We start from the raw sequence: 22,583 nt of genomic DNA on the forward strand, positions 1-22,583 counted from the left end.
ATCATGGTGGATAAGCTTTTTGATGTGCTGCTGGATTCTGTTTGCCAGTATCTTATTGAGGATTTTTGCATCAATGTTCATCAAGGATATTGGTCTAAAATTCTCTTTTTTTGTTGTGTCTCTGCCAGGCTTTGGTATCAGGATGATGCTGGCCTCATAAAATGAGTTAGGGAGGATTCCCTCTTTTTCTATTGATTGGAATAGTTTCAGAAGGAATGGTACCAGCTCCTCCTTGTACCTCTGGTAGAATTCGGCTGTGAATCCATCTGGACCTGGACTTTTTTTGGTTGGTAAGCTATTGATTATTGCCACAATTTCAGCTCCTGTTATTGGTCTATTCAGAGATTCAACTTCTTCCTGGTTTAGTCTTGGGAGGGTGTATGTGTTGAGGAATTTATCCATTTCTTCTAGATTTTCTAGTTTATTTGCATAGAGGTGTTTGTAATATTCTCTGATGGTAGTTTGTATTTCTGTGGGATCGGTGGTGATATCCCCTTTATCATTTTTTATTGCATCTATTTGATTCTTCTCTCTTTTTTTCTTTATTAATCTTGCTAGCGGTCTATCAATTTTGTTGATCCTTTCAAAAAACCAGCTCCTGGATTCATTGATTTTTTGAAGGGTTTTTTGTGTCTCTATTTCCTTCAGTTCTGCTCTGATTTTAGTTATTTCTTGCCTTCTGCTAGCTTTTGAATGTGTTTGCTCTTGCTTTTCTAATTCTTTTAATTGTGAAGTTAGGGTGTCAATTTTGGATCTTTCCTGCTTTCTCTTGTGGGCATTTAGTGCTATAAATTTCCCTCTACACACTGCTTTGAATGCATCCCAGAGATTCTGGTATGTTGTGTCTTGGTTCTCGTTGGTTTCAAAGAACATCTTTATTTCTGCCTTCATTTCGTTATGTACCCAGTAGTCATTCAGGAGCAGGTTGTTCAGTTTCCACGTAGTTGAGCGGTTTTGAGTGAGATTCTTAATCCTGAGTTCTAGCTTGATTGCACTGTGATCTGAGAGACAGTTTGTTACAATTTCTGTTCTTTTACATTTATTGAGGAGAGCTTTACTTCCAAGGATATGGTCAATTTTGGAATAGGTGTGGTGTGGTGCTGAAAAAAATGTATATTCTGTTGATTTGGGGTGGAGAGTTCTGTAGATGTCTATTAGGTCCGCTTGGTGCAGAGCTGAGTTCAATTCCTGGGTATCCTTGTTGACTTTCTGTCTCGTTGATCTGTCTAATGTTGATAGTGGGGTGTTAAAGTCTCCCATTATTAATGTGTGGGAGTCTAAGTCTCTTTGTAGGTCACTCAGGACTTGCTTTATGAATCTGGGTGCTCCTGTATTGGGTGCATATATATTTAGGATAGTTAGCTCTTCTTGTTGAATTAATCCCTTTACCATTATGTAATGGCCTTCTTTGTCTCTTTTGATCTTTGTTGGTTTAAAGTCTGTTTTATCAGAGACTAGGATTGCAACCCCTGCCTTTTTTTGTTTTCCATTTGCTTGGTAAATCTTCCTCCATCCTTTTATTTTGAGCCTATGTGTGTCTCTGCACGTGAGATGGGTTTCCTGAATACAGCACACTGATGGGTCTTGAGTCTTTATCCAATTTGCCAGTCTGTGTCTTTTAATTGGAGCATTTAGTCCATTTACATTTAAAGTTAATATTGTTATGTGTGAATTTGATCTTGTCATTATGATGTTAGCTGGATATTTTGCTCGTTAGTTGATGCAGTCTCTTCCTAGTCTCGATGTTCTTTACATTTCGGTATGATTTTGCAGTGGCTGGTACCGGTTGTGCCTTTCCATGTTTAGCGCTTCCTTCAGGAGCTCTTTTAGGGCAGGCCTGGTGGTGACAAAATCTCTCAGCATTTGCTTGTCTGTAAAGTATTTTATTTCTCCTTCACTTATGAAGCTTAGTTTGGCAGGATATGAAATTCTGGGTTGAAAATTCTTTTCTTTAAGAATGTTGAATATTGGCCCCCACTCTCTTCTGGCTTGTAGGGTTTCTGCCGAGAGATCCGCTGTTAGTCTGATGGGCTTCCCTTTGATGGTAACCCGACCTTTCTCTCTGGCTGCCCTTAACATTTTTTCCTTCATTTCAACTTTGGTGAATCTGACAATTATGTGTCTTGGAGTTGCTCTTCTCGAGGAGTATCTTTGTGGCGTTCTCTGTATTTCCTGAATCTGAATGTTGGCCTGCCTTGCTAGATTGGGGAAGTTCTCCTGGATAATATCCTGCAGAGTGTTTTCCAACTTGTTTCCATTCTCCCCGTCACTTTCAGGTACACCAATCAGACGTAGATTTGGTCTTTTCACATAGTCCCACATTTCTTGGAGGCTTTGCTCGTTTCTTTTTATTCTTTTTTCTCTAAACTTCCCTTCTCGCTTCATTTCATTCATTTCATCTTCCAGGGCTGATACCCTTTCTTCCATTTGATCGCATCGGCTCCTGAGGCTTCTGCATTCTTCACGTAGTTCTCGAGCCTTGGTTTTCAGCTCCATCAGCTCCTTTAAGCACTTCTCTGTATTGGTTATTCTAGTTATACATTCTTCTAAATTTTTTTCAAAGTTTTCAACTTCTTTGCCTTTGGTTTGAATATCCTCCCGTAGCTCGGAGTAATTTGATCGTCTGAAGCCTTCTTCTCTCAGCTCGTCAAAGTCATTCTCTGTCCAGCTTTGTTCCGTTGCTGGTGAGGAACTGCGTTCCTTTGGAGGAGGAGAGGTACTCTGGTTTTTAGAGTTTCCAGTTTTTCTGCTCTGTTTTTTCCCCATCTTTGTGGTTTTATCTACTTTTGGTCTTTGATGATGGTGATGTACAGATGGGTTTTTGGTGTGGATGTCCTTTCTGTTAGTTTTCCTTCTAACAGACAGAACCCTCAGCTGCAGGTCTGTTGGAGTACCTGGCCGGCCGTGTGAGGTGTCAGTCTGCCCCTGCTGGGGGGTGCCTCCCAGTTAGGCTGCTCGGGGGTCAGGGGTCAGGGACCCACTTGAGGAGGCAGTCAGCCCGTTCTCAGATCTCCAGCTGCGTGCTGGGAGAACCACTGCTCTCCTCACAGCTGTCAGACAGGGACATTTAAGTCTGCAGAGGTTACTGCTGTCTTTTTGTTTGTCTGTGTCCTGCCCCCAGAGGTGGAGCCTACAGAGGCAGGCAGGCCTCCTTGAGCTGTGGTGGGCTCCACCCAGTTCAAGCTTCCAGGCTGCTTTGTTTACCTAAGCGAGCCTGGGCAATGGCGGGCGCCCCTCCCCCAGCCTCGCTGCCGACTTGCTGTTTGATCTCAGACTGCTGTGCTAGCAATCAGCGAGACTCCGTGGGCGTAGGACCCTCTGAGCCAGGTGTGGGCTATACTCTCCTGGGGCACCGTTTCCTAAGCCCGTCGGAAAAGCACAGTATTCGGGTGGGAGTGGCCCGATTTTCCAGATGCCGTCTGTCACCCCTGGAAGGGGAACTCCCTGACCCCTTGCGCTTCCCGAGTGAGGCAATGCCTCGCCCCTGCTTCGGCTGGCGCACGGTGCGCTCACCGACTGACCTGCGCCCACTGTCTGGCACTCCCTAGTGAGATGAACACGGTACCTCAGATGGAAATGCAGAAATCACCCGTCTTCTGCGTCGCTCGCGCTGGGAGCTGTAGACCGGAGCTGTTCCTATTCGGCCATCTTGGCTCCTCCCCCTAGACCTATATTGCTATTTATTTACATGTTCTACTGTTGATATTCCTGGTGTTTCCAGTTTTTAGGTATTATGAATAATTGCACTATCAACAGTCTTGAACCTGTTGCTAGGTCTTAGGGGATGAGTATCTTCAACCTTGGTAGATATTACTAAACAGTTTTTCAAAGTGCTATCAATTTATAGTCCTACATGGACTACATGTAGGGTATCAGATTTCCTGTTCTTCCACATCCTCACCAACACTTGATGTTGTTGACCTTTTTAACTTAGCCATTCTGGTGAGTAGTGGGTATCTCATCGTGGGTTCAATTTGAATCTTTCCTTGATTTCAGCACTTTTCCATGTTATTGGTGAACTGAAAACATTTTTGAGAAATGCCTGTCTTTTGCCAATTTTATTTTTCCTCATTGAATCCTTTATATAGTCTTTATTTGACTCCTTTGTGGTTCTATACATTACAAAGGTCTGCTTTCACTCTGTAGCTTACCTTCTCACTCTCTTATTGATGTCTCTTGTTAAACAGAAGTTCCTAATTTGACTGTAATCTGATTTATCTGACCTTTTCTTTATGGTTAGTATTTTTTGTTTTCTATCTAAAGGACATGAAGATAATCTCCTATGCTTTCTTCTAGAATATTATGGTTTAACATTTCACATTTAGCTCTACAGTCCCCTGGGAACTGATTTTGCAGACAGAGTGAAGTAGGGGTCAAGATTCATTTCCCTTCACTGTGCCAATGCCATTTACTGGGAAAAAAAATCATTTCCCCATTACCCAGCAGTGTCCCTTTTGTCAAATGAATTGTCCTTATATATGTGGACCTTTAAGTTCTATTTCATCAATATATTTTGTCTACCCTTATAACAATACTAAACTTAAATCTGTAAGTCTTTGTTTTGTAAATCTGTAAGTCTTTGTTTTCGTTTTGAGATAGGATTTTGCTCTGTCACCTAGGCTGGAGTCCAGTGGTGCTGTCTCAGCTCACTGAAACCTCTGCCTCTGGGCTCAAGCAATCCTTCTGCCTCAGCCTCCCCAGCTGCTGGGACTACAGGTGTGCACCACCACACTTGGCTAATTTTTAAAATTTTCTGTAGAGACAGAGTTTCACCATGTTGCCCAGGCTGGTCTCAAGCAATCCTCCCACCTCAGGCTCTCAAGTGCTGGCATTACAGGTGTGAGCCACTGCACCTGGCCTATAGGTTTCAATTAGAGTACATCTGTAAGTTGTAGACATCTAGCAATGTAAGTATGGGCTTTATTCTTTTTCAAGGTTTTCTGTGCAATTCTGGGCGTTTTGCATTTCCATGTAGATTTTAGAACCAATTTGTCAAGTTTTCCCATTCCCCCCAAATACTGGGATTTGGATTGAGATTGCATTGAATCCGTAGATCAATTCTGAGATATCAAGCCTTCCAACTTATGAATCTAATGACCCTGGAATGGTCCCTTATTTAGGGAACCCTTATTTAGATCTTTAGTTTCAATCACACTTTATTTTAGATTGATCTCTAAGTATTTAATGTTTTATTATTTTTTTATTATACTTTAAGTTTTAGGGTACATGTGCACAATGTGCAGGTTTGTTACATATGTATACATGTGACATGTTGGTGTGCTGCACCCGTTAACTCATCATTTACATTAGGTATATCTCCTAATGCTATCCCTCCCTCCTCCCCCCACCCCACGACAGGCCCCGGTGTGTGATGTTCCCCACCCTGTGACCCAGTGTTCTCATTGTTCAATTCCCACCTATGAGTGAGAACATGTGGTGTTTGGTTTTCTGTCCTTGGGATAGTTTGCTCAGAATGATGGTTTCTAGCTTCATCCATGTCCCTACAAAGGACATGAACTCATCCTTTTTTATGGCTGCATAGTATTCCATGGTGCATATGTGCCACATTTTCTTAATCCACTCTATCATTGATGGACATTTGGGTTGGTTCCAAGTCTTTGCTATTGTGAATAGTGCTGCAATAAACATACATGTTCATGTGTCTTTATAGCAGCATGATTTATAATCCTTTGGGTATATACCCAGTAATGGGATGGCTGGGTCAAATGGTATTTCTAGTTCTAGATCCTTGAGGAATCGCCACACTGACTTCCACAATGGTTGAACTACTTTACAGTCCCACCAACAGTGTAAAAGTGTTCCTATTTCTCCACATCCTCTCCAGCACCTGTTGTTTCCTGACTTTTTAATGATTGCCATTCTAACTGGTATGAGATGGTATCTCATTGCGGTTTTGATTTGCATTTCTCTGATGGCCAGTGATGATGAGCATTTTTTCATGTGTCTGTTGGCTGCATAAATGTCTTCTTTTGAGAAGTGTCTGTTCATATCCTTCAGAATTTCATTTTCTGTTTATTGCTAGCATCAGAAATACAAGTTATTTTTGTCTATGACCTTGTATCCAGAAACCTTGTTAATTTTACTAGTTTATTGGCTAATTCTTTTAAATTCTCTATATCCTCAATCATGTCATTTACAAATAATGATAGTTTATTTTCTTCTGACCCTACCCAATTAATTTAAAAGGAAATCTTGCTATACTAGGCCAGGAACTCAGGTGATAGTTTCCTCAACGTATAGCAAAATTGAGTGTTGCACAGTGTACATTTGTATACCCACCATCTGGATTCCACCATTCTAGACTTTACCAAGTTTACTATATCGGCTTTATCACATATATATCTATCCATCAAGCCATCCTTTTTTCCCTTTTCATGATGCATTTCAAAGTAATTTAAGGTACCAGTACACTCCCCACTAAATACTTAGGCATGCATAGCATTACCTAGAGACATTTTGAATAGAAGTGATAATAGACATCCTTTTTTTGCTTCTGATCTCAGAATGAAAGCTTTTGAAATTTTAAGTATGATGTGTTTGCTGTAGTTTTAAAATAATATTTATAAGATTAAGATAGCTTCTGTTTTTCCTAGTTTGCTAAACATTTCTATCACTCAAGACTGCTGAATTTTATCACATTTTCCCCTACATTTATTGAGATCATTTACTTTTCCTTCTGTATTCTGTGAATAACTCTAATTGATTTGTGAATGACAAATCCAATTTGATCATGATGTATTTTTACACACTGTTTTTGTAGATTGCTGGTTTCTGTTTGCTAACATTTTGTTTAGACCTTTTGCATCTATACCATGAGGACTGGCCTATAATTTTCCTTTCTTGTATTGTTCTTGGCAGATTCTTTATATCTAAGGTTAAGCTGGTTTCATAAAATAAATTAGAAGGTTTTTCTATTTTCTGGGAGACTTTGTCTAAAATTGGCATTATTTCACTCTTAAATGTTTGGTTAAATTCACTACTGAAGCCATCTTGGTCTGTAAATTTCCTGTGGAAGATTGTAATTATGGACTCAATTTATGCGCTAGATATAGGATGATTCCAATGTTCAGGATCTTTTCATGTCAGTTTTGGAGAGCTTTTTTTTTTTTTTAAAGAATTTGTTCATTTTATGCAAAATCTAAAAACAACTTTAATGAGGCATACTTAATATATAAAACTGCATATATGTAATAAAGTATACAATTTGATTAGACATATGTATACACCTACCACTGCAATAAAGACCATTTCATCTAGATTTAAAATTTATTGGTATTCATAATATTCTCTTAAATATGTATACATATTTTTGAGACACGGTCTCTCACTCCATTGCCCAGGCTGGAGTGTGGTGCCATGACCACAGCTCACTGCAGCCTCTACCTCCTGGGCTCAGGTAATCCTCCTACCTTAGCCTCTCCAGTAGCTGGGACTACAGGCACACACCACCATGCTCAGCTAATTTATGTGTATGTGTAGAGACAGGAGGGTTTCACCATGTTATCCAGGGTGGCTCTTAAATATTTTAAATGTCTGCATAATCTGAAGTAACTTGCCTGTTTTCTGATATTGGCTATTCCTCTCTCCTGCCCTTTCTCCTTCCTTCTTTGATCAGTCTTTTAAGTGGTTATGAATTCTTTTATTTATTTATTTTGAGACGGAGTCTCGCACTGTCGCCCAGGCTGGAGTGCAGTGGCGCAATCTCTGCCCACTGAACCCTCCACCTCCCAGGTTCAAGCAATTCTCTTGCCTCAGCCTCCTGCGTAGCTGGGACTACAGATGCCCGCCACCACGCCCACCTAACTTTTGTATTTTTAGTAGAGATGGGGTTTCACCATGTTGCCAGGCTGGTCTTGAACTCCTGACCTCAGGTGATCTGCCCACCTTGGCCTCCCAAACTGCTGGGATTACACGTGTGAGCCACTGCGCCCAGCCAATGAGTCCTCTTAATCTTTTTAAATCCTTTTAAATAACCAACTTTTGACTTTGATTCTCTTTATTGTATATTTGTGTTCTATATCAGTAATTTGGCTTATTTTTGGTTTCATTTGCTGTTTTTAAAATTTTTGAGGTAATTGCTTAATTGATTTTTAACTTTTCTTCTTTTCTAATATAAACATTTAAATATATATAGGGGAACAATAGACACTAGGGACTCCAAAAGGAGGGAGGAAGGGAAGGAGAGAGGGAAGCAAGTGCTGAAAAACTTTCTGTTGGGTACTATGTTCACTATCTGGGTGACAGGATCATTAGAAGCCCAAACCTCAGCATCACCAATATACTCTTGTAACAAACCTGAACATGTACTCTTTAAATTTAAAATAAAATTAAGCGACATCTTCTGAAGCATAGTTTTATTTGCATCCCACAAGTTTTTTCTCTGTTAGTTTTGATATGCAGTATTTTCATGATCAGTTCAAAATATTTCAAATTTCCATTAAGATTTTGACAGATGGGTTATTTGGAAATTTATTTCCAAAAATATGAGGATTATAAAATTATCTTTTTGTAAATAATTTGTCTTGATTCTATTATGGTCAGAGAACATATTTCATTTGAAGTATTTTCAGGTTTGTTGAGACTTTTTTTCTGAGACGGGGTCTTGCTCTGTCACCCAGGCTGGAGTGCAGTAGTGCAATTATAGCTCACTGCAGCCTCGACATCCTGGGCACAAGTGATTCTCCTGCCTCAGCTTCCCAAGTAGCTGGGGCTACAGGCACATGCCACCATGCCCAGTTAATTTTTGTATTTTTTGTAAAGGTGGGGCCTCACTATGTTGCCCAAGCTGGTCTCAAACTCCTGGGCTCAAGTGATCTTCCTGACTTGGCCTCTCAAAGTGCTAGCATTACAGATGTGAGCCACTGCACCTAGCCTGTTGAAATCTTTATAGCCCAGTATTTTGGAGTGTGTGCCATTTGTGTTTGAAAAGTATGTTATTGAGTTTGGTGTCCTACATACATCCATTTGGTTTGTTCATTTCATTGCTTAAATCTTCTATAACTTGATTTTTGTATGCCAGTTTTTTTTCTACCAGTTAACAAAATAGGCATGCTAAAATATCACTCTGGTTGCATATTTGTCTAAATTTCCTATCAAATTTTCTTTTACATAGTTTGAGTTTATATTTTAAGTGCATATACATTTAGATTATCTTTCTAGTAATTGAATTGACCCTTTTATTTCTTAAAAAAATTATTGCCTTAAAGTTTGCTTAAATATATCTACACCAGTTTCCTCATGGTTACTGTTTGCTGGGTATGTATTTCTCCATCTTTTTCTTCCAAAATTTCTAAATTCCTGTTTTAAAAATGTCTCTTGTAAATAGCATATGGTTGTAGTTAAAACAAGGCTGACAATATTTGTCAACACTTGAGCATTAGTCCATTTACATTTAGTGTAATAATGGATTTATCACAAATATCTTGCTTTCTATTTGTTCCACCTGTTCTGCTTTTTCTTCTTTCTTAGACTCTTTTGCAATTCTTAAATCTTCCACTGAATTGATTATTCCAATTCTCTCTTATTATGTGGAAAGCTACACACTTTTATTGATATCTCAAATATTATCATGCATACATGACTTACCAAAGACTAATATTAAATGAATTCTTACTCTCTTCTTGGATGATGCCAAGTGTCTTAGAACACTTAAAATTGCCACATAAATCCCTTTATTTTCATACATTTTATTTCTCTCTATATTTAAAACTCCATAAGACATAATTATTGTTTTATGTAGTCAATATTTATGTGTCATTTTCATTGCTCTTCAATCTTTCCTAGGGCTCTGTCCTTACGTTTGGGATTATTTTCCTTCTGTCTGTAAAACACCTTTTAAATTTTCCTTTAGGGTAGGTGTGCTGATTAATTCTTCTAGCTGTTTCTCTAAAAATGTCTTCATACCCTCTTCATTTTTGCAGGATATTTTCCCTGATTAGACATTTTTAGGTTGGCAGTCATTTTCTTGCAGAACCATAAAAAGCAGTATTTCACTGTCTTCCATTGTTTCTGCTGAGAAGGAGCTGTCAGTCTAATATTATTGCTCCTTTAATGGTTATATTCCCTCTCCCACCCCAGCAGGTCTAAAATATTATTTTTCTTTGGTCTTCAACAGTTTTACTATGATGTTTCCAGGTGTGGGTTGTTTTTATTTATCCCACTTGGAGTTTGTGGGAGGGATTCTTGAATTTTTGGTGTGATATCTTTCATGAGTTTTGGAAAAGTTCTCAGCCATTTATTTAAATATTCCTTTCTTCTACTCTTTTGAGATGCCAACTACACTGCATGTCTGAGCAGGTCAGACATGCTCACTGTACCCTTTAAGTCTCTTACCCTCTATTCTCCATGTTCTGTTTTTTTTTACTATATAATTCCTGCTCCCACCGCTCACCCCCAATTTTTCATCTTACTCATTCTCTTTTCAGTTATTTCTAATCTGCTCTTAAACCTGTTCACTGTTCTTCTCATTACAGTACTTTATAGAATATCCAATGGGCCTTTTATAGTTTCTAACTCTCTGCTGAAATTCTTGACCATGCGTCTCATTTTTTTGAACACAGTAAGCATAAGTGTTTTAAATTCTGCGACTAATGTATCTGGAATCCTTTTGGATATTTCTATTGTCTGTGTTTTCCTCTAATGGTTTTAATTCAAGTAATTAATGTTGTCTGGTCTTCTCCCATACCTGGGTATTTCTGATTGCAACACCGCAGAAATAATTTGAGGCCTTAGGTTATGTTCACTTCCTCCACAGAATTTGCATTTGTTTCATTTGGGCATCTGAAGGCATCAGTAATCTGGTTTCACCTCGGACCACATTCAGGTACTGAGGTGGTTTAGAAGTTGAACTGCAGTACCCATGAGGGATAGTCCAATGACAGTAATGGAAGACCAACCCTCCAGCTAAGGACAACTTGGAAATCTGGTAAAAATATTTTTAAAATTTGATTGAAGGATCCCAGAGCCAACAAGATAGTTAAGTATTACTTGTCCAGCTTTATGGGGCTGCTTTTCCTCTGGGGGATTTTGCTAATGCCAGAGGCTGTGTCTGAGTAGCTGACATTTAGACAGCCTTGTGAAGTTAGATTAGGGGTTGAGTATGACCCGACCAAGGGTCTTGGGGCTACTGGTGGGTCTCCCTTGCTTTGGGTAGGAACTCTGAATAGCTATACCCTAATGAGATTAAGTTTTATGCTTTAACATAATTCATACAAAATAAATATGCATTATTTGCTGTGGATTGTGTGCTATAATCTACTTCTCAGTTCTTCATATGCATAGCTAGCCTTGCTCTTCATCACTGAATAGAACCTGACCTCTTTGACTCCAGGAGGTGATGTAGGACACTGGAATAGTTCTGAATTTGGAGTCAGAAGGCCTAAGGATCAGTCCCTAAAATCAAGTGGCAACTACTGATATTGCAGGGATAGTGCCTAGGAGAGAATTAAGAGATCCAAAGGGTTGACCTTGCAGATTCCAGCCTATGAAGTATCAGCAAGTGCCAAAACTAATTTATGGCTCTGCAAAAAAGCACAGGGTGACTCAGTTATTCAGAGAGCTCTACCACCCAATGCAAAACCCTGGCTCCCCGGAATCTAAAGGATGAAATATTGCTTAAAGTATGATATATTGACAAGTCCAGTGCTTAAAACTTTCCCCCACTAAATATTTCTCTTGGATGTACCTTAGCAAGCTCTTAGGAAGTTGCTGAGTGTTCTGATGCTGGTCCTTTGTCCTTTCCACTTTCCATCGTCTACTTCCCAGCTCCTGTGCTTTCCTTCCAGAGAGAACTGTGTGTGCAGTGTACTTTCTATGCTTCACCTTCACGGACCTTCTCTTCTTTCCTTTCTCTGTCTTTGTCCTTGAGCTGTGTTGTCTGCACTGCTGAATGGTGGCAGTCCTGCTGCAAGGTTGTTGTTCATAGATTGTATGACGCCAGCCTCAACGGGTGACTGTGGGAACTAGAGTTAGAAATCTGAAGCTCTTCTGCAAAGTGCCTTGAACTCTTGATAGGGAAGATGCTATTGAAAGGGACAAATTCTTTTAAAAGTAAATATTGTGGCAGAAGTCTTTGTTGATAAAATGACACAATGCAGTAACAGCTTCAGATCTGGGGTAAAATCAGATGTTAATTTCCATCTGAACACATGATGATCCTGTGTTGCATCATTACACATTTTTACTTCGTGTAAAAATTTCTAAGCAAACTAATACTCAAAATTAATGCAAGTATAATGAAAGTTTATCATTCAGATTTATTGCCATATAATAAATCTTTCACAGAAATCAGGAAGAAGCCTCTGGTGACTTTGCAGAGCTGAGGCAGTGATGCATGTGGTGGGGCCTCCCTCCTGAGCGGGAACCAGGACTGGGAGCATCACTTGCAGGCCTCCTTGGAGGCTGCTGCCCCAGCTGAGCTTTTAGCCAGTGAGTGCTTCTACTGTGTGATGAATGAGAAAAGGGAAAGAGGGGAGGGCAATCAGGGTTCTGGGGGCATCTCAGTGAGCCCGGAGGCCTGGAGGAGAGGCTGTATGATTCCCCAGTCAGGTCTTCCTTGGGAGTGTGCCCTCTGTCAAGATGACTGGGTTTTTGAAGGGCCTCATTTCCTCGCACGACAAGCACTGACAGTCCTGCAGCCCAGGGACTGTCCTGTGGCACTGCCCAGCCCTCAGACTCAGAGGACAGTTCTGTGGTCCTGCCAGAAGCTCAGCTGTTCCACATGACCCTTAAACATTTAAACAATTTTTTGGTTTAAAGGAAAAGGAAGCCAATCAAAATGCTTTGGAAACAAATTAAAGTTGCAAATTATTTCCCCACATAGGAAATACATATCCTTGCTACCTGAAAAGATAATCATCACTCCCCCTGCTGGCTGAGAGAGCTGCTTCTCCTCCTTCAGACTGGCCCTCCAACAAAGCTGACTAAGTATTAGTAGAAGCTGTTGCCAAGCCTCACCTCTAGCCTGTACATGGGCTCTGAGGTGAACACAGGAGTCAGAGTCCCCACTTCAGCAGTGACTGGAGGAGGCCTGACAGAACAAGCCCCTCGGGGACACGAGGCAAGCTGCAGTCGCCTCTGGGACCCCACCAGGGATGGGCCCTCCACGAGTCCCTTGGCCTTAGGGATCCTCTGTTTCATTCCATCCAGACGAGGATAGGGAAGCTGCCTGCCCTACCTCGACAGCCTCTAAGAGCGCAGCTTGGCCAGGCCTTCCCGTGTGGAGCCCACACAGTGGTGCACTGAGTGGCTGGCAGTGTTTTGACCTTTTACAGAGCTTGGGGTGACTGAGAATGGCTCCTCCGAGGCCCTTGGAAGATTTGATGGACTCGAATGACACGGGCCTGCAGCCCTGGGACACGGGACAGGAGAAGCCAGCCCTGACACAGATGAGCTGGCAGTGGATTCGAACAGTGTGCTCAGTCTCGTCTGGGCTTTTGTGCTTTCTATGTTGAAGAACAAATACTTTTTCTTTGAGAATGAAACTAGGCTCCTTATCTAGACTGTGAAGGGGCCCATCAGGACACAGAGTGTGACTGGAAAGGAAGGTCCCAACTGGCCCTCAGTGTGGCCCCAGTGGCTGTTTCCCTGCGAGAAGCTCCTTCCTCCAGCTCAGGTAGCAACACGCGGATCACACCAGCCCAGAAACAAAGAGCAAAACATGCTTTTCATCCCACATGGAATACAGTATGAACAAATTACTCTTCTTTTTCTATTAGTGTGGGTGAAGGAAAAAAGACTGTTTTCAAATGAAGCTTTTCTTTTTCCCAATGATTAATACAGAGTAGATTAACTTAATTTGTGCTAGACTCCAATTTAATTCCAGCAACAGTTCACAGGCGATATTCACAGAAAAGCTAATCTGGGCTTCATGAGAAGTAGCCATTTTCTTTTTCTTTTTTTTTGAGACAGGGTCTCACTTTGTGGCTCAGGCTGGAGTGTAGTGGCACGTTCTTAGCTCACTGCAGCCTTGAACTCCTGGGCTCAGGCAATCCTCTCACCTTAGCCTCCTGAGTAGCTAGGACTACAGGAATGTGCCATCATGCCTGGCTAATTTTTAAGTTTTTTGTAGAGATGGGATCTCACTATGTTGTCCAAGCTGGACTCAGATTCCTGTGCTCAAGCGATTCTGCTAACTTGGCTCCCCAAAGTGCTGGGATTACAAATGTGAGCCACTGTATCTGGCCCATATTCTTTTTTAAGGAAAGATGCAGAGGTGTTAAAGATTAATATCAAATTGTCCAGGCATGGTGTTTATGAAATTATGGGTCCTCTGACAGGCAACCAAACACACACGACTTCATTTCTTTATTAATTCCTGCCTCATCATCTTTTCTCATTGATGCTCCTTAATGTCAAAGGAATCTCTCTCTCTCACACACACATAAGACCAAAACAAATATCTTGCACATGCAAAAAATAGTCTACGCTTTTGAATAGTGTGCACTGTTGAATAGTGTACACTGTTGAATAGTGTGCACTGTTGAACTGTGATGTGCCTAAGGCAACAGGATCTTGGGAAAGCTCTAGATTTTTGGCTTCGAAATAAAACTGCGTGTTGAATAGCAGGTTTTTACATTTATTATTGTTGTGTATTTCCTCCCCTTTTTGCACTACTATCTACGCTGAGTTATCTATTGCCAACTGGCACCAATTCTCCAAACCAGTGTGTGAGGAAAACACACTTGTGCAATCCTCTTTAACAGAAGATACACCAAGTAATCTGTCTGTCTACTTCTGTTACCCAGAAATAAAAGAACTTGAAGGGCTGCTTGGCTGGAGGGGTCCGGGCGAGAGAGCATCCTGCCCTCAGTCGGAATCCATGGTGAACAGCTGGATGTCCTGTGGGTTCCAGTACAGGCCGACTGCTGAGTTGTAGACAAGAGACCAGACATAGGGGATAAAAAACTCCTCGGGCTGCTCCTCTTCCACATATTTGAATTTCAATTCTGGAAATTTCTGCAATGAAAATAAGACGATTTTATAATCCCACAGTTCCATGCACAAGCAAAAGTGGTGGGAGTTTGCAGGTGGTGCTGTGGTGTGCAGGGAGCCCACCCACCCCTGCCAACTGGTCACAGGGCCTGAGAGCTCTGGGGCTTTAAAATATTTCAGCTATCAAATGGCTCCTGAGAAAATATGAATTACCGATGGAGAGAGCAAGTAACACAATGGGTCCTGGTTGGCTAATGTCAGTTTGGCTGATAGTTCCCTGCTAGGGACCCCAACAGTGGTTAAGGTATGATGAGAAATATCCCAGCTGAGACATGGACCCTGCCTGGGAGGCAGACAGGGCTCAGGCTGATATTCCCCAGAGTGCAATGCTAGGGACTGGCTTTTGAGAGGCATTGTCCTCAGGGTTCTGTCATTCTGGAGGTGAGGACCTTCCTCCTCACAATCCTGAGCCCTGACCTGAAGGGGTAGGCGTGCGCCACCGGTGGAGGGGGGCTACTCAGGAGGAGCGGGGGTCTGGGGTGGCCAGCTTGCTTGGCCATAGCTTGGCCTCAGTCTCTTCCTCCCTGGAGGCAGGAGCAATGGCTTTGGCTTTGTGGAGAGGGAGCCCGAGGCTGCTCCTCATGGAGTCTGGGAAAAGGCCTAGGCCTGGCTCTACAAACACATCGCAGGTGCCCTGGTCTGCGAACTCCAGTCCTCTGTTATGTAAGGAGTCGTGCAGCTCAGTGGCCTAAGGCGGCACTTGCGTTTTAGCACATCACTGGGATTTGGGCTTCTGATTTTCTACTTTTATTCCTGGCCTATTTATTCCAGCCAGGGCAGAGGAAGTGATTCCACTTTCAGCAGCTTGAGGAGTGGCTAGAGTCTACCCAAGGCCCCTGGGCCTCTCCTTTGCCAAGGTGTCGCTGGCAGGAGTGGCCGCAGCTTGGTGACCCTTGTCCCAGGTTGGGTGGGGAGAGAGGGGACAGGGTCCTGGGAGGAGGAGTATGGTGGAAGGCTGAGAAAGAGGGGGCTGAAAGAGAGAAAGAGAAGAAACCACACACTTCCCCACATGCATCCACAGCCGCACTTATTATATTATACTAGAAGGCATGGCCCATAGGGCAGAGAGGTTTTTATCTGTTTTGTCAGCTGCTGCATCCCCAAGGATATTAGCCAGGCACTTAATAAACTGATGAGTGAATGAATCAATGAAGCAATCAACCATGTATTGAGGGCCAACTATGTCCCAGACACATTGTAGATGCTTTGTATGTATTATCTAATTTAGTCCTTCTTATGGGAGTCCATTCATTTGTTCATTCACTCATTCTTCATTCTACTGACTATCTGCTGGCAGGTGCCAGGCAGTCACTGTGTGGGCGAGGGCCTAGAGATACGGGGGTGCGGCAGCCAAACCCAGCTCCTGTTCTCATGGAAGGTAAATCTTCATGGAGGAGAGAGACAGAAACAGCAGCAGCAGCAACAAAAAACCAATAATAACAGGGCAGCAAGGCAGGGGAGGACAAGGAGCCAGAAGGGAGGAGGTGGCAGCCAGACGAAGGGGAGGTGAGCTCCCCTGTAGGGCCCCGCACGGGGAAGGCCTGGGTGTGAGGCAGGAGGCACAGCATGCTGGAGGCTAAGGAGGGGGTGGGGGAAGAGCACACACCGGGGAGCAGAGGCCAGACTCGGGAGCCGCACATAAGGTCCCGGAAGCCTCTGAAGGGCCTGAAGGCTACGGCATGGGAATGGCACTGTGCAGTGGCTGCTCCCATCACAGTGGGGAGAACTGGAGGACACGGTGCAGCAGGCAGGGGCAGGAGCCTAGTCCAGGGAAGGGGGAAACAGGCCTGAACTAGGATGATGCTAGCTGGGTGGATTTAAGATATTTAGGAAAGGGGAGGAGCAGGTAGAGGAGCTGCATGTGCACACACACCCCCCCCCCACACTCACATCCCCACATACACACCACTCACATAGACACACACACAGACACACCCAGGCACGCACACACAGATAAAACACACAGACACACACACAGACACACACACCACAGACTCACACACATAACACAAACACATCATACACATCCATACCCACAACACACACAGACACAGACAACACACCCAAACATGCACACACACACACACCAGACACACACAATACACACACACCCAGACACGCATACAGACAACACACAGACATGCGTATACACACACACCACAGACACAACAGACACGTACACACACACAACACACAAAACATACCCACACACTCACATGCAGACACACCCAGACACAGACACAGACACACAGACACACAGCATGCACACACACACAGACACAACACACATAGACACACACACGGACACACACACAGTAACAAGAATTTTAAAATAACATTTACAGTGATTAAGACTAAAAGCATCTGGACCAGGTATAGTAGCTCACGCCAGTAATCCCAGCACTTTGAGAGGCCAAGGCAGGAGGATCACTTGAACCCAGGAGTTAAAGACCAGCCTGAGCAACCTAGCAAGACCCTATCTTTACAAAAAATTTAAAAATTAGCCAGATGTGATGGTGCATGTCTGTAGCTACTCAAGAGGCTGAGATGGGAGGATTGCTTGAGCCCAGGAGTTCGAGGCTTCAGTGAGCTAGAATCATGCCAGTCCCTCTAGCCTGGGCCAAAGAGTGATATCCTGTCTCTAAAAATAATTAAACCAAAAAATTAAATTTGAAAAATAAATTTAAGAAAACCAACTAAAAACATCTAAGTGCTGGATCTTCAGAGTTCCAGAATGATCAGAGAGGAGCAGAGTGAAGCAGCAAAGACTTTGCAGCAAGAGTTACGTCTTGAAAAAGTGTGTAAGGATTCCTAAAATGGAGGGTGTTCTGGCCATTGATGTAACTTCAACACACAGCCCCCATCTGCTATGGCTTCAGTGATCAGCAGCTCCCCACTTTGTGGCTACTAGACTGTTAAATAAATAGACGCCAAGCTCTAGCACTACCTAGGCCTAGATCTTCCCACGCCCTGCACCCCCACACTGCAGTCCCCTTTCCAAAACTACTCCAGTTCAATGAAACCTGTGCCTTTTCAGACCATCAGTGCTTCCTTCCAGCTCTTTGCCATCATCAGCACAGGCTGGAAGTAGTGTCTGCTGATGATGTTGTTCATGACTGCAATGGAGGGGACTTCTTTAGCTGGGCTCTTTGGCTCAGTCTGGCTGACAAAGTTTGATCAGCTCAGGATGTGGCACCACTTCCAGCACTTGCTGACACGAGCCAGAGTTCAATGAGGCCCCAGCTTTATTTTCTTTCTTTATTCTTTCCCTCCTCTCAGCTGACACCTAAGGCCCCCAGCTTTCTACTCCCTCCTCGTCCACTCCTGAAGTCCCCTTGCGCCCCACCTGCCCTGCACAGTGCTCTCTGGGTGTTCCCTAACTGCTGGTGGGGGGTCTCCTAGGGCCTGGAGAGTTTGGGAGCCTCCTCATACACTGTGTTGATTCCAGCCTGACATGGGGTTCTCAGGTATGTGGGTGCTTAAAGGGAAGTCTTTGTCATGGAATCAGGTGTCTTAGAGGTATCAACACGATGATGTTCTTTTCTGTGAAAAATCTGCATTTGTAGCAAGAGGGGGGCAACAAGTAGCTCCCACCAACCCACGCTCCCCACACATCATGCCGTCTGAAGCTCCCATGGCATCCTGGTCAGTCACCAAATGTCCCGCTGAGGCCAGTGCCAACCCCATGAAGAGAAGGTAAATCGGAGCTCAGAGAGGCTAAGTGCCCAGTGCAAGGTTGTGCAGCCTGCTGGAGTGGAGTCAGGTTTAAAGCGTGGGTCTGACTGTGTGCAAAGTTAGTTTGAAAAGTGACATCAGAGTTCTGGCCACCCTAATGCTTCATCCTTAAATTTGATTCTCTTAGGCTCCATGAAACCCTTTTGGGTGTGAGGCGCAGAGCTCAGCACGCTGCTGGTCCTTAAAAAAAGAACCACATGAGGGCAATAATCACGAGAGGACTGTGGTGCTATGTGAAGAAGAAATGAAACTCACCCATGATAATGAAGACGAAAATCCTAGTTCTTAGGACAGCCTCAAACTTTAGAAAACCTCACACGGACTCAGAGAGAAGAGAGGGGCTGGGTGGGGGTGCAGAGTCCCCCCATGGCTTGTTTTCGTTGGAATAGTAACATCTTACATTTCTATGTGGTAATGTCGCTGTTAAAACGCACTTCTCATTGTTAGAAATAAAAATGACTCAAAGATGTGAAAGCTTTTCTCCATTCAGTGACTTACGTGGGGGTTTTCCCATGAAGGCCTTAGGAGAGGCTGTGAGGCAGCTTATGCAAGGCTGCTTTCCGCATCTCTAAGAAGGGTGGAATGGGAAATAAAACCAATAAACTGTAAACTGCTCTCAGAAGAATTCCTTCCAGCTGAATTACAGAAACTTAGGCAAGAGCTGCTACTAAGTTGATGGGCTGGCAGTAAGTTTTCCTGCCCTCATGGCTTTGGGGAAACTGATGACTATTCCACTAGGAGTAATGAGTCAAAGACTGCCCTTAAATCCTGCAAAAGAGGATCTGGGAAAAATACCTGGCACCCCCGTGACTATCCTTCCCACTACGTGGTACAACCAGAAGTGAAAATGCCTCAAGTTGATGTTGAAACAATAACTCATCTCACCCTCCACAAAGGCACAGGACATCTCTCAGCAACAGAGATCTTTCCTCTAATCGGAAAGTACACTCTGTGGCTGGTAGTAACTATGGCTTTCAAATGTTGCAAACAAAATCTCAGGAACATCCAGTATATAGCATATGATAGTACACAAAAATGGTATAAAATAGTATAAACTTTATCTGTCAAGAGAAGACGTGTAGATTTTATTATGAAGTTATTCTTCAAGCTGATCAATCATTATTTCCATAGAAGTTCTCCATAAAAATAATAAATTCTGAGATTACACCTAGCATTTATAGCTAATACAATTGATTACCTATTATATGGCAGGCATATTCAAAGAATTTACATATAGTTACTCATTTCATCTTTGAAACAACTAGAAAAAGCAACTCCAAAGGCAGGCAGATAATTTGAGTTTCAGCCCCATCTTTTCCCATTCATTCACTCAGTAAATACTTACTGATGGCCTAGTGTATAGTAAGCACAGGACTAAAAATACAGCCACTAGGATACATGGGGTCCCAGCCTTCAAGAGCTAAAAGGCCAGTCCTTATTAGCTGAGTGACCTTGGACTAGTCTCACATCCTTGCTCAGATCAGGCTCTTAAGGTTTACTATACTCTGAGGCTTGGAATGTAACCATCCTTCCTACCTCACAGAGTTGTACTGACAATCGGATGAGATAAGCCACATGAAGGGCTTGGTATAGTACCCACCACAGAGTAAGTACTCAATGAATGTTGGCTATTATTACTGACATTAAAATGACATGCAAGTATAAGGGATGCTCTTACAATGTTCTGTAATCAAACCTAAAGACTAGACATACTATGATGTTTACTATGGCCTGGTCATAGCGAAGTCTAGTCTTTAGACGTGATTACAGAGACCATTTCTCTTAAAAGCCCATTTCTTTTATGCACCCAAATGGATACTTCTCACTTGGCAACTGACTCTTAATAATAGAAATACGCCTCCCTGCATGAAAACCAGACACAAGTGCTGACAAATGGCTTAAAGGCACTGAGCTCATCTTCATCAACATTTTTAAAGAACAAAGCTGTTTCAGTAAGAGAAGGCAGGTGCTGAAGAACTGCCTTCTTTCTCTGTCTCAGAGTCAGGCTCAGCTGGAGGGGAGAAGATTGGCCCTGGAGTGGGTTTATGGCTATGATAAGGTGGACAGAGGGGTAACTTCTTTTTTTTTTTTTTTTTTTTTGAGATGGAGTTTCACTCTTGTCGCCCAGGCTGGAGTGCAATGGCGCGATCTCGGCTCACTGCAACCTCTGCCTCCTGGGTTCAAGCGATTCTCCTGCCTCAGCCTCCCTAGTAGCTGGGATTACAGGCATGTGCCACCATGCCCGGCTAGTTTTTTTTTTGTATTTTTAGTAGAGACGGGGTTTCTCCATGTTGGTCAGGCTGGTCTTGAGCTCCCGACCTCAGGTGATCTGCCCGCCTCAGCCTCCCAAAGTGCTGGGATTACAGGCATGAGCCACCGCGCCCGGTCCAGAGGGGTAACTTCTACAATGTATGTGACATTAGGCTTTTGACATCTAATGGGGTAACTAAGAAGGGTTTACCATCTAAGAAGGGGTAACTTCTGCAATGTATGTGACCTAGGTGTTTACCATCTTCCTGTAAGATCGTGCAGCATATTCAACAACATCCAGCATGGCAGCTAACTCCCTGAGCCACAAGGGGCTGCGGGGGCTGTGGCTGACCAGGAATGAAGCCTTCTGCTTGAAGTTCACAGAGACAGCCCAGTAGGAAGCTCAGTGGAAATGACTTTGGCTAGAGCTGCCATGTACCAGGCACTTCCTGCTTCACTAATGACCACCCTATAAAAAACAAAAGTGGCCTCTCTCGGCTCACTGGCTTATTGCTTTCACAACATTCAGTGCAATTGGTGCTTCTCTTATTTATTTGTTGACTTGTGCACCATTTGTTTCCCCAACTAGAACAAATACCGGCTCTAAGAAGGCAGGGATCTTATGAGCATATGGCATGTCACTGACATCTTAAGACACGTTTGCTGAATGAGGAATTAAATGAATGAATGAATGACGTAAAATCTGCACAACAATCCTGTGACACAGGTATTATTAACTCTATTATAGATATTTAAAAAACCAAGGCCCCAAAAGAATAAGTCACATAAAAAAGAGGCCACAGCAGTGAATGGTAGAGCCAGAAGCTGAACGAAGCTCAGGCCTTTCCTCTGGAGCCTCCCCAGGGTCAAAAGGGACCTAAGTGTGCCCTTAAAATGTCTGTGGCCAACGTGGACACTAGGTTTTCATGTCTTTCAAGTAATAATAATGAGCTTCAGATGTTTCTTCAATATCCTCCTAACCAACAACTCACTTAACCTTTTGTGGCCGTGTTTCCTCACTGTGAGTGATGGGGTTGATCACCAGGTGAGCACAGGCTGGGGACAGGAGGCCTTGGCTCTGTCTTGGCTCAGCAGCTGGCAAACTGGGCAGTTTGCGGCAAGTCATAGCATTTCTCAGGACTCAGTTTTCTAGCCTTGTGAAAAATGAAGGAACTTTGAGCTCCTTCCAATTCTGACTAGGTGTGGTTTTATGAGATGTGGTTTTATGTTTAGACCAATAAGGTCTAAAGGTGTATTCCCTGCCATGCCTCTAGGCTCTGCAGGGTTCAGTTGGAGAAAGGGTTGAATGGGTTGGGCCTGGGTTCAGCTGCAACCCTGAAGTCAAGCATTTGTTGATTTCTACTTAGACTTTGCATTGGAGATGGTATCTGAATGTCCTGGAGGTTGACAATAGACATTTTTAAAGGCTAAGGCTCCCAACTGCTGAAAACAAAGACAAGCTTGAAGCTGCTGTTGAGCTGCTCTGTGGCCTGGGAGCTCCCAGCTAAGTGGGCTGAGGTTCCAGGCGCTGCCCCCATCTGTGCTGGCTAGTGAAGGCCTGGTCCCCTCCACAGACTGGGTTCCCA

At 43.2% G+C, this 22,583-nt stretch overlaps 1 protein-coding gene and 1 long non-coding RNA gene across 6 annotated transcripts in view; one reads left to right on the forward strand and one right to left on the reverse strand.

The window, feature by feature from the left end:
• LOC129018807 (uncharacterized) overlaps positions 1-19,221 on the forward strand; it is a 30,893-nt gene extending 11,672 nt beyond the window's left edge. Inside the window, exons 4-5 of the long non-coding RNA XR_008495427.2 lie at positions 10,775-10,843; positions 18,875-19,221. This is a non-coding gene — a long non-coding RNA (uncharacterized LOC129018807). The remainder of the gene's footprint in view (positions 1-10,774; positions 10,844-18,874) is intronic.
• Positions 14,576-22,583, reverse strand: part of DYM (dymeclin) — a 417,244-nt gene continuing 409,236 nt past the window's right edge. For all 5 annotated transcript variants that reach the window (XM_054460676.2, XM_063653666.1, XM_054460679.2 and 2 more), the window contains one exon: positions 14,576-14,976. In XM_054460676.2, the coding sequence (XP_054316651.1) occupies positions 14,827-14,976 (150 nt within the window). In that variant the 3' untranslated portion in view covers positions 14,576-14,826. The remainder of the gene's footprint in view (positions 14,977-22,583) is intronic.

This window comes from Pongo pygmaeus, chromosome 17 (assembly GCF_028885625.2).
Source record: "Pongo pygmaeus isolate AG05252 chromosome 17, NHGRI_mPonPyg2-v2.0_pri, whole genome shotgun sequence".
NCBI lineage: Eukaryota > Metazoa > Chordata > Mammalia > Primates > Hominidae > Pongo > Pongo pygmaeus.